This window comes from Metarhizium brunneum, chromosome 7 (assembly GCF_013426205.1).
Source record: "Metarhizium brunneum chromosome 7, complete sequence".
NCBI lineage: Eukaryota > Fungi > Ascomycota > Sordariomycetes > Hypocreales > Clavicipitaceae > Metarhizium > Metarhizium brunneum.
Genome location: NC_089428.1, coordinates 492,943 through 504,429, shown reverse-complemented (window position 1 = coordinate 504,429; position 11,487 = coordinate 492,943). Strand labels below are relative to the sequence as shown.

General features: G+C 55.2%; 5 protein-coding genes and 1 non-coding gene across 6 annotated transcripts; 2 read left to right on the top strand and 4 right to left on the bottom strand.

Annotated features, from left to right (window-relative positions):
• Window positions 1–480: 480 nt before the first annotated feature.
• On the bottom strand, window positions 481–1,596 carry G6M90_00g107070 (uncharacterized protein; the record flags this gene model as incomplete). The annotated part of the gene is made up of 1 exon (XM_014688643.1): window positions 481–1,596. One exon carries the CDS (start codon window positions 1,594–1,596, stop codon window positions 481–483), a length of 1,116 nt encoding a protein of 371 aa, XP_014544129.1.
• A 1,150-nt stretch (window positions 1,597–2,746) lies between these two features.
• VPS68 (Vacuolar protein sorting-associated protein 68) lies at window positions 2,747–3,425 on the top strand (the record flags this gene model as incomplete). Its single annotated transcript, XM_014688644.1, has 3 exons — window positions 2,747–2,839; window positions 2,953–3,311; window positions 3,362–3,425. 3 exons carry the CDS (start codon window positions 2,747–2,749, stop codon window positions 3,423–3,425), a joined length of 516 nt encoding a protein of 171 aa, XP_014544130.1.
• A 581-nt stretch (window positions 3,426–4,006) lies between these two features.
• On the top strand, window positions 4,007–4,573 carry G6M90_00g107050 (uncharacterized protein; the record flags this gene model as incomplete). Its single annotated transcript, XM_014688645.1, has 3 exons — window positions 4,007–4,289; window positions 4,353–4,427; window positions 4,479–4,573. The coding sequence occupies 3 exons, from the start codon at window positions 4,007–4,009 to the stop codon at window positions 4,571–4,573; spliced, it is 453 nt and encodes a 150-aa protein (XP_014544131.1).
• A 145-nt stretch (window positions 4,574–4,718) lies between these two features.
• Window positions 4,719–5,782, bottom strand: GET4 (Golgi to ER traffic protein 4; the record flags this gene model as incomplete). The annotated part of the gene is made up of 2 exons (XM_014688646.1): window positions 4,719–5,376; window positions 5,445–5,782. 2 exons carry the CDS (start codon window positions 5,780–5,782, stop codon window positions 4,719–4,721), a joined length of 996 nt encoding a protein of 331 aa, XP_014544132.1.
• Window positions 5,783–6,434: 652 nt separating this feature from the next.
• G6M90_tRNA00000122 lies at window positions 6,435–6,532 on the bottom strand. The gene has a single exon. It is a non-coding gene; the product is annotated as a tRNA-Phe (tRNA).
• A 440-nt stretch (window positions 6,533–6,972) lies between these two features.
• Window positions 6,973–8,534, bottom strand: SAT4_9 (Satratoxin biosynthesis SC1 cluster protein 4; the record flags this gene model as incomplete). The annotated part of the gene is made up of 5 exons (XM_066131716.1): window positions 6,973–6,992; window positions 7,058–7,377; window positions 7,438–8,119; window positions 8,190–8,328; window positions 8,424–8,534. 5 exons carry the CDS (start codon window positions 8,532–8,534, stop codon window positions 6,973–6,975), a joined length of 1,272 nt encoding a protein of 423 aa, XP_065987938.1.
• Window positions 8,535–11,487: the final 2,953 nt, after the last annotated feature.

Sequence of the window (11,487 nt, the reverse complement as noted above, 5' to 3'; positions counted from 1 at the left end):
CCGGCCTGGCAATAACTCTACATCCGACGACACTCGAAAAACGGCATTGTGGGCTGGGTGAAATATAGAATATGTACTATTCAAAAGCGTAACTAGGACAGCATAAATGGGCTAGGTTACCGATTTGCACCCCCTCTTTATGCCACACAGACCATGCCATCCCTAGTTGCGGCATCACCTTTACAATTCATGCTCTTAACGGCTCCTATGCTCGCCCAGGCAATGTTGTTCCATCCTCTCGGACGACGGATCCAGATGGATTGTCGTTCCGGAACCCCTTATTACAAGTTTATTTATATGCACGACAACCCTTGACACAACAAGGTGAAGAAACAATGCCCAACGCCCTGATCTGACAAATCCAAATTTGAGCAACTCTCAAAAAATAAAAAATAAACAATGTAGTAAACACGCTGCTTATCCAAGTAAACGCCTCACTCCGCTTCGCCCTTGTCCCATTCAGGTCTGTCGATGACTTTTTCAAAAGCGGTTGCCTGGACTGACGGAACGACGTGGGCCCGTCGACGGAGGCATATGAGGTGGCGGCAATGCATTGGGATCGTCGGTTAACAAATCATCCAAGTAGGCACTCGGGGCACGCTGACCGGGTGCAAGGTTGAGTGAGCTGCTGCTCATGTCCCGGCGAGCTGCAACTCCAGGAGAATCGGGAGGTGAAATATCCATGGTGTTCCGTGAGGCATTGGCGTAGTGGCCCCGCGATTCGGGCCGAAGGTTGGAAAGATTGATCGAATTAGTCTGATTGCCTCCTCCCCCCGGTAAACTGGTGCCAGCAGCGTAGAAGCCAGACGGCAGAAACGTTGAGGCGCGGTTGGCTGAAGCGCCAGTACCAGCAGTGGGAGAGAAGAATAAATTAGACTGGCTTGGCGTTGCGGAAGGAATAGGCCCGCGGTTGGTTCGACGAACTCCACGGCCAGCAGACGCAGCAGAGGTAGCGCCCGCGCCGCCACCCACAGACATGGTCGAGGCATGGTCAGAATACTTGTAGAACGGAGCAGGAGGCGCAGGGAAGCCCGTCTTGGTGTCGCCGTTATGCTGGGCCATAGCTGCGCGCGCAACGGATCTGTGAAGCATGAGGCTGACTATACTGCGCCATAGAAGAAGCGCCAATCCCAGAGCGCCGAGGATGGCTCCGACGGCAATGAAGACGGTCCCATCAGGAAGGCTGGACTGCTGCATAAAGGGCGCATTGTTCGTCGGTGGCACACTCGGGGGTGGGTATGACGGAATCACTCCAGGACCGGTCAAGGTGGGAAACCCCGTCAGTTCACCACCGGTCGTGGCGGACGGGCCACCAGTGATGACTGCCTTGCCAGTAGGGTCGGTGGTGACAGGAGTACCGGTGTTGGAGATGGAGGCCTTGCCCGATGACGAAGGCGATGGAGTCTCGCTTGACGGTTCCTCTTTACTGCTAGGAGATGGGGACGGCGTAGACTTTCCAGTGTCCTTGGGTGACGGCGTGGCCGAGGCGCTGTCGTCTTTGCTCGATGGTGTGTCCTTCTGGCCGATTGCAGGGGTAACGAATGCAATAGCAGCAAGGAGCACCGAGGGCCCCGGAAGATAGTTGGCCAGTCTCATGATGGCGATGCGATGTGCGGACGAAGCTCTATTACGATTGTTGGGCCCGGCTGGGTCGAGTCGGGGTTCGCGAACGTCGTCGGCGGTGAGAATTAACAAAGCCAAGGCTATGGCAACGCGGCAGGGCGGGAGCGAGGGGAAGCGAAGCAAGACGAGTCGGAGAGGGCCAAAGAAAACAGTATATTGTAGCGATGGTGCAAAAGAATGTCGGCTGGTAGCAGCACCAGGAACAGCACCAGCGGGAGAAATAACGCTGGGTCTGGCGATGGCGATGGTATGGGAGGAAAAAAGAAGAAGAGAAGGGCTCGACGGTGCGGCTGGACGGCTGAGTGGTGCCAGTGCAGGTGGTCAGTGTTGTTTCGTTCCCAGTTCCAGGGTTGTCTAGACGGCTCCCCCTTGAGGTACGTACCGTCCTAGTGAGCCACTGGCAGGAGCCATCAAAATTTAGATGCGTCAGACAGCAGGTACATGCGAGGCTCCGCCGCACTTCAACCGCCGACGCAGGGTGCTCACTGTGCAGGGGCGGGCAGTGTCCCACTTTTATCTCCCTGACATTTGAACAAACGAATGGGGTGCCAAGCATGCAGAATTAAGAACATGTTCATACCAACATGTTCCCCCGACTGGCTAATAATGTTGGTCATTCTGATGCGAACCGACCGATAGAGGGGCATTATGGAGTATCGATTCAGGCTCCCTGAAACTGCTTGCCAGAGCAAACAGTCCGCGCAGTCCGAGATCCATCATCTCGTATAACCGCAACACGAGCGACGATTCTCCACGACAGTGCCGGCCTCGGGCCAGACATGGCGGTATTCCACGCTTAAATTGTGGATGGAATTGAAAAGTGAAAGCGATATCAGTAGCTAAAACTGTCATATATTTTTTGCGCCTGAGCTCTTTAATTTGTAATTCCTTTTTTTGGCCCTTTGATCTCGGCGTTGTCGGTGGAAACAGGAGCATGCCCAGACAGAGTCACGTCCCCACGTGACCCTGACGTTTTGTGCCTCGTCATGCTCCGCCAGTGCCAGCCACAGCTTCAAACCAGCAACGACATCACCATTTCGACACAACCAAGCACCGGCCGGCGCCGAGTCTCGAACCTACAGACCTGCGGATTCAAACCCATCTACGTGGACGCATTTGCATCATGGCAGAAGAACGTCTTTGGAAGTTCCGAAAGCCCGAGTGGCTGAACAGTGTCTGGGCACGAAACACGGGCGTCTACGCTGCAGGAGCTCTGGTAAGTTGCCAGCGACTACTATGCTGAGGATGCAAGATTTTTTTTTCCCTCTACGTCTATTCCCTCGCCTCCACCGTGTTGGGAATTCGCGACTGATCCGATGGCCGTGGCAGTTTTCGCTCGCATTCTACGTCATGCTCGACTCGGCCGTATGGTCTAAATCCGCCCGCAACGGCTCCAACGTCCACATTAAATTTGTCGACTGGCTCCCGCTTGTCTTTTCCAGCCTCGGCATGCTCATCATCAACTCTGTTGAGAAGACACGCCTGAGCGCCGACTCCTTCAGCTATAGCGGATCTGGGGTGGCGTGGAAGGCTCGGGTGGTGCTTTTCCTGGGGTTTGCCGCCCTCGCAGGCGGCATGGCTGGTGGCGTGACGGTCTTTGTGCTCAAGTTTGTGGTGCCTGGTGTTTCTATGCCTGCGCTGGGAATGGGCATTGAGAATATCGTGAGCAATGCGCTGGTTGGGTTCAGGTACGTCTCTCGTCCCATGCTCGTGCATCAAAGGTACTAATGGCGTGCAGCTCCGTTGTTCTCTGGGTCAGTCAGAACATGGAGGATGAGTACTCTTACAATCTATCGATATAAGAAATGCGAGCTGGAGCCGAGGATGCTGGGCGAATGGGCCGGGAGCATAATTCGGGAGGTGGTGGGAAGGTTTGGTCTTGTCCAAGTGCAGGATGAAACGGTTTGGATGTGTACACTGGTAGCAGCGCTGTTTCCTACTTCAACTAGTTCTTGTTGGCGGAGACTTGAAATTGATATCCCATGACTTTATGACCCCCATGGTCCTGGTGTAGGCTACCACACTAACCGGACCTACAAATGTCGATGCGCGTCGTTGTTTACCGGCCATGCATTCTGTTCATGTCGACGTCTGGATCGGGCTCACAAAAGACTAACAACCAACCCAGTCGTACTCATTGCCATCTTCCGCATCCAATGTCAGCCTACAGAGCCGTGGCGGGCAATCTACCCGTCGCCTAGGCACCCATGCCAATCACCCACAGACCCTCCTCCCTTGCCGCCCCTCCATCCCGCCTTGCATGCCAACTCCATCACCGCAATAAACACAAGCTGCACAAGTCGAGCCTCCCACCCGTCACTCGCATCGCGCCGACACAAATCTCGGAATATTCATACAAATCACCCCTGGCAAAGATCGCCTCATGAGCCAGAGAGCCCAGCCCCCCACAAGCGGCACCCACCGGCCCCGGGCGCCACCAGGAGCCGTTGCGTCGGCCGTTCGACCTAATCTTTTCCGCAGCCAGCTCACGCGACGACCAACGGCGAGCTCCTCCAACTCGGCGGACACGGTGCGCCTCGACGTGGAAGTGCTCCCGGACAGTGGCGAGATTGTGGTGAGGAACCAACAGGGCGAGATTGAGCTGGGCGATCCACCGACGCCCATCCTGGAGACGGACGAGCCCGAGGACCGGGACGAGAGCGAGAGTACGTTGCGAGCGAGGGGGGGGAAGTGCGCTACGAGCGTGTAGGCTAATGAGTTTTCTTTAGAGGAGCGACAGAGACTGGCAGAGGCGGTGAAGCATCACAGCATCAACCATAGCACGGTGCCGGATCAACCCGAGGGTGAGTGGGCTTGACAATTGCTCGCCGTCGTTGGGCTGACCTTGTTTGCAGAGCTGCTGGAGGCCGTGAGGGCCAGTCTACGCGCCAAGGTCGCGGCTCTCGCGGACGACAACTGGATGTTTGAGGCTGAGGATCAAATTCGATAACGAGCCTTGCATCTCTTGTTTCTCGGTTTGAAGCCACTCGGCGTTTTTGCTATAACAGACCGCTGTTTTTCTATGTTTCCTGCCACCTACGTATGATACATGGCCATCTCTTCCCGCTCCGTTTCGCGTACCGCCACGCCTGTATCTAATCTAGACCTTCGGCAACAGGGGCATCCGGACCCCGGATTCCTTGCCTGCGCGGCTGCTGGGGCGGCGGGCCGCCGCCGCCGCCGCCGCCGAATAGTCCGCTCATCATGTCCATGAGGGGATTGCTTTGTCGCGGCTTCGCGATGCCAAAGTACATCTCGGCAATCATTTCCAGCGGTTCCGTCCACGCATCCGCCTCGTTGATCTGCGTGGCGTATTTGGAGACGAGGCCCTTGTAGACTTCTGGCGCGGCGCGCTGGATAGCGAGCAGCAGGAGGCCGAGGAAGTTGAGGAGCGGGAGGCTGGGGAAGATGCGAATGTCGGAGCTCGCGCTGGACACGTCCTGGACGCCGAGGCTGGGGTTGTCGCTGCTCAGGGCGCTGGTGAAGAGGCGGTAGCAGTTGTTGGCGGCCCGGACGTTGCCCACGAGCAGGTAGGGCAGGACGGCGCGCCCTGCAAAGTGCGGCGCGAGGTGGGCGTCGCCTTCTTTGTACCAAGTATACTCCATCTTGAATAGAACTTGGGGGGAATCTTTAGTTCCGAGAAGCAGGTGCCGCTCCGCCTCGTACGTGTCGTGCTCCTCGGCGTATATGGACCCTGCTACGTGGTGCAGTTCGGGGTCTCCGGCGGGATACTCGCCAAATTTCGATGACCATCTGCGTTGGCAAAGAGTGTCAGCTCAGCAGTCTACGACGGGGTGTTGCCCAAGGTCAAGAGGACGTACGCGAGCATCTCTGTGATGAACTTCTTGCGCGTGGGCTCCTCGCCGTCAAACAGCCGCAGGCAGGTCAGCAATCGTCCCTTGGAGGTCGAGTCCGGGGTTAGCTCTGCTTGCTTGTACACGTCGACCATCATGGTGCACAGGTCGCCGCCGCTGCCGCCCTGGCCGGCTTTGAGGAGCGACTGCGCGACGCTGGACAGGATGTCGATGGCGGCGTCCCAGCTCTTGGTCTTGATATATCGAGAGGCGGCTACCCGGGTCTGCTGCTGGGCTTCGTAGAAGTCGCCATCTGTAATCTTTTGCTGCAGCCGGGCGACGATCTTGTCGACTTTGCTGGCCATGGCGGGCGACGGGGCAGAGAATCTGCTGCAGGGAGCGGGCAGGGGGCGGCGGTGCGTGCACAGCTCTGGGAGCTCACGGCGGAGGGCGGGAGACGAGAAGCGATTGGGATGATGGTGAAGCAGTCGTGGTGACGGAAAGCTGGAAAGTGGTGGAGGGGCCGGGCTGTGGGGCTGAGTGGCAGCGGGCTGTGACTAGTTACCCGGTACCTGAACCCTTTTTTCGTTTTTTTGTGTCTTCTGCTTTTGATTTCTATCATGTGCTCGTGAAAAGAAATGTCATAAAGTAAATAATTTGCGGCAACTTATCACACATTACGGTGCTTGTTTATAGATACGTGTTTATACGGTGTTTCCACTGGCCTTTTACAATTCTCTCATTAGTATAACCACATGTCCGGTACACGGTGTCTGTATAAAAGCTTTACCTGATCTATGTTAGTATAAATTCAGGGATAGGTACAGGATAAAATTAAACCAATAAAGTGAATGCTTTACGATAATACTAGAGACTAGCAAGGCCTTAAAAAAGTATCATGCAAAGATGAATCAACAGGCATATTCAGTGATGGGTTTGGTGCTAGGGGTGAAAGTGGTACATTGCAGTAAGCGGCTATATGAATCACTTCAGCCCTAGATTTGCTCATTGCATTGTGCGGTCATAGATTAGCTGGGAGATCGTCAGACTGAAGTCTAACTTCAATCCTACGGATGCCTATCTGAAGGTCGTGTGTTCGAGTCACACTGACCGCATATTTTTTTTTGCCATCACACGATGACTGCATAAAAACAAGCGGCCATTTTACCGGGCATAAAAACTAGTGAGAACATGCTTGCATAAGTAGCCAAAGTTTACTGCAGTCGACGATTCCGGCAGTAGTCTTGATGAGTCTGCCAACGTCCGAGGTTGATCTAAGCCCTAATGGGTCTAGAAATCCATCACTTACTACGTAGCAAGTGCACAGCAATGTGAACTCGAACCATGGAGCAAAAGATGGACATTTTTGGACCAGAGAAAAATTGCCAACTGTTTTGATTAATCTAATTTGAGCCACGATATGTACAACGGCCCGCGTCGATGAACCAAGATCGTACTAGCACCATGGTCCGTGTAGCGTCTCTCCCGAGTCACTGGGTATATAAATCGCAAAAACAACAAAATAACAGCTCCAGAATGTCTCGATAACCGTCGCTCACTGTTTGGCCTCGGACTCTGCAGTAGCACGTCAGTACGCCCGACTCGCTGAACAGAATAATGCCCTTTCCAGAAACACATACCTATCCGCGTCCACGTGTGCCCTACGCTTTGTTCAAAGTCGGACAGACGATGGTCCCTCGTCGTGGTTCTCCTCTCGACCCCCGATTGACCGCTCGTGTGGTGGCTGAGGGAATCGGTGCCGTAGGTGGGATGCGAGCGCGTCATGTTGGGGAAGGCTCGCAGCATGATGAGGCGAATGGACGGGAGGCATGTGCAGATCATGCCGACATTGACCTCGATGGTGGACCAGTATACAATGTTCCACTGGTCCCAGGTCGGGTTGGTCGAGTTTGCCCACGAGACGAGCGAGCTCAGGCGCAGGATGGAAACGACGGTGACGCTGGCAGATTTTGATCAGTACGACATGAAAGACACATGGCGGCGGCGGCGTCCTACGTACAATGCTCCGAGGAGAAACATGATGGACACGCCGACCTTTTTCGTCCAGTGCAGCTTGAGCTTGGGGATCTGGCTCAGCGGGATGCTAATCATCCAAATGTCGAGGGCCACGCTGATGGCGGCGTTGGCCCAGCCAAAGGCGTTGATGTTGATGCACCGCCCCGTCGCGTGCGGCTCGACGTACTGGGTCCAGAAGTAGTCGATGGGGGAGCATTGGAAGATGGCGGTGACGACAAAGGTCGCGCCGTAGAGGGCGTTGGTGACGACGGTGGCCCAGAGCAGCCTCCGGATCGTCTTGCCCGGGAAGATGCGGACGTAGAAGAGCGACAGGCTGAGCTTGATGAGGGACAGCTCGGCGAGGTACAGCACCTCCATGATGTACAGCCACTCGGCAAACGAGGTCAGCTCGTGCGACGGGAGCGTCCAGGTGTCCTTGCCCAGGCCGTGGGCGGCCAGGCCCCGGACGTTGATGACGATGCACGAGATGCGGATGGCCAGCGTGACCAGGATGACCTTGTCGTCGGCAGCGAGGCCCACGTTTGCGGCGAAGAACTGCTTAAACACCAGCCGGGTCACGACGAGCAGGACCGTGATTGTCCCCAGGGCAATGGACACGGCGACGTACTGGCCGGACCGGTCGCGAACGGGGGCGTGGCACGCCGTGGCCGTGATGTTCTTGGCCGCTGGGCCGCGAGATGCGTCAGTACACTTGACGGGACAGAAGAGTTGGCGCTTCCAAGCAACGGCGCTTACAGAGGGCGTCGGCCAGCGACGTGCAGTCGCGGAGGATGCACTTTTCTGCCGCATCTTGAATGGGCGAGCTTGTACAGATGCACTGCACGTCTGTCACGGAGCAGGCAGAGCCCGGCACAATGGCCGTCAAGCATTTCGCCTGCCCGTCCACACATGTCTAGTCAGTATCTGGTCCCGCTTCAAACGACTCAAACTCGGGGCTATACGGGGATAAAGGAGTCAACTGGTTCTTACCGCGCAGGGAGGAAGCTGCTCGAGGATCTCGGTGGCGGACGGATACGACTGTGCCAGGGCAAACGCGGATAGCCAAGCCAGCAGAAACGCCGCGCTGATGGGGAACCGCATCGTCACTGTTCTATACATGTACTCATCTTGGAGCTGCCTGGGACGTTTGTGGTCGGGTCGCGCAAAGTCTTGAAGACGTTCCTTTTAAGACGGAAACGCCGCGAGCCGTCACCGTGAAAGTTGGGATCGTGGGCACAGCGCAGAGGGAGGCAAATCGGGGATGCGGCGGCAAGGAACGAGTCCAAAGAAGCCATGGGAAAGGAACAGCCGGGACTATCGGGCCTGGAAATAGTACTCCATACATGTACGGGAAAAGCAAATCGAGCCGCATGTGAAGCTGTGGGGAAATCGAGATTGTACGGCTGAGGGATTCACCACCCACGGCTCAAGCAAGCCCTCTGCAGCGCCGGTCCATGGCCACTGGTCCAATGGGGGTTCGGGTTTGCCATGGTACGGCTCAAAGTGTCTCGCGCCTCCGAATTCCTTCACCGGAGGGAGGGTAAATGGCTTGCGTGGCGGCGGCTCAAACGAACCAGACATGTCGCCAACCCCCGGCGAGGAGGCGTGGCACGGCGGACGAGCTGCATGCACAAGCGTGGCGTGGATAGGGTTTTGTACATACTTGCATACACATACATGTACGGAGTAGGCATAAGGTTTTGGGAGTCTTCAAGGCCAGACCTCTAGAGTCGACGAGTCCAAACCGCCACCGCTGCTCCGAGTGAGCACATAGCAGACCGGACCCTTTCCGTCGAGCTTCCCCGCGTGGCTTGCACTCGACTTGACTGGAGGTGACATATGTCCCGTTGTAGTCGCCGCTTTGCCCCAGCGCTGTTTACGGTAACTGGCTGCGTGTCACGCAAGACATGGGGTCGAAACGACATCGACAAGCTGTCATCGAACCAGCTCCGCCATACTCCGTACCCAACATTGAACGTCAACCCGCAACGGGCTGACCTGTCATTTCCACAGTTTCCAGGAGAATGGACGGGCTTCCGCCCGCATGACTCGCGCCTCTGCAGCCGTCGAGATTTTTCTGTGGTTCGCGGCTGCGCAACCCCTGTGCCTCGACCGGCCTGCCGTCACAATTCGGGAACTAGTCTCGTCGCTGCGCATCGGACCACGGCCGCAACAGGCAAAGCTTTCCAATGTTTGATGCGAACAGGAGCGCTGTCTGGTTCGCCGACTGGTATGCGGACCATTGTGGTCTCTTGTGAGACACAGCTTGTGCGCACCCGAAGCTGCCTAGTGAACCTGTGAGACCCGAGCTTGGCTCCCAGCATGTATGTCCAAGCCGGGTCTGTGGCGTTGACGACATACTTCGTACCACGGACCGTACCCCGTAACGTCACCAGAAACCAGACGCGGGACCGGCCGAGAAAGCGTCAATGCCGCTGTCTGCCAAGCCCTTTTGCGCACGGGCTGGACAGGGTTTTTTTGGCTTGACGTGTGGCCTCGTACAATGCCGGCTATCCGCAGTAGATTGAGGCTTGTGTCTTTTGAAATTGAACCCACTGCTGTCTTGAGACCTCGAAATGTCCTTTTTCCAACTAGTATGGCTCTCGGGATGAATGACTTGTATCAAAGGATTGTCAGATAAGCCACGGGGGACAAACGGACCAGTGCAAGTATTGTGAACCTTTTCAGTTGAGAGCCCCCAGTGCCAGTTGGACTTGACGTGATTGTCTCCAGATTCGTCTAGAAATGTCCAACTCCTGGATTCTCAAAACGGCTAGTGCCGTGTGATACGACAAGGCTACATGGTGTCTTGGCTTTGCCGTGAGGATGCATTCCAGAAGCATATATCCAACACCAAGACCTCTGTCTGAGACTTTAGTAATACAACGGAACCATGGGGTGGCGGTCTACCGACTACTAAATTCGTCGGAAATGACAATGGGTTGCTGCCGTGGCTGATCTAGCATGATCCATGCAATGCTACTGTACATGGACATGGGGCCTGGTGATTTTTCCATGATTCTTTCTGCGCAAGGCACATCAAGTGCCAGTGGCTTGCGCAGGGACGCCGGCTGAAATATCGACACACTCGAGGTCCATTCGACGTGGCGTACATGTGACTGGCACGGACAACTGATACGAACCCGAGTAAAGGTCTTGATGTCCAAGCGGGTAAAAGAAAATTTCCCGTGTCTATCGGCATTGAGATAGAGATACAAGGCTGGATCGGCAGGGAGGCGATGCTGGGGGCGAGAATTGGGCATGGACCACGATGGCGTCCAGTCGGTGCGTCGGAACATCTTTTGTCATCTCGATGAGGAGAACCTGACGGAAAAGTTAGAAATTTGCTCGCTGTGATAAGAGGAAAAAAGTAGTTTACTAGATCAGCCTTGCCTGGGATGAACCTAGTCAGAAATGGAGCCAGGTAGATGCGCACCAAGATCTCATTCCATGACCGTGGTGGATTCCGCCTGAAGGGACTTGGACAGTAAAGAATTGTCAGCTGTAAAGTGCTGGATCTGTAGACTTCCATCAAGATTGGCAGCTATGGATTAATTTGTCCAATGGATTGGCCCTTAATTGAATCCATCTAGCCGCGGAACCGAGGCCTCCATCACAGTTGAACGTCGTTAATGCATTCCCTCCCCGTCTGCAAGTTCGTCCACCGGTTTATGACACTTAGTCGCCATTGTATGGCAACGGCAATGAAAACAAAAATGATGCAAATGGAAAAAAAGGAACAAAGTGAGGATGAAACGGATTGCAATGTTATTTCTCCTTCTCCTTGTCCTGGCATGATGAGGTCATCACTTTTTTTCGTCCCTAAGCGCAAGGACACAACTCCAGCAATAATGTCACAAGTGCCGAGTAATATGCCGTCACGCAGGTCCGTTTCCTTCATGGGTAATGTCAAGGGCAACACGGAGTTGATCATGCGACAGTGGTACGAAGACGTTGTCAACAAACGGCCTAACGTTGGATTGGGCCGTGCTCTCATTTTGACACTTTACCTGCAGCAGAAGCACCTCATTCAACACTATGTTGCCGTCACGTA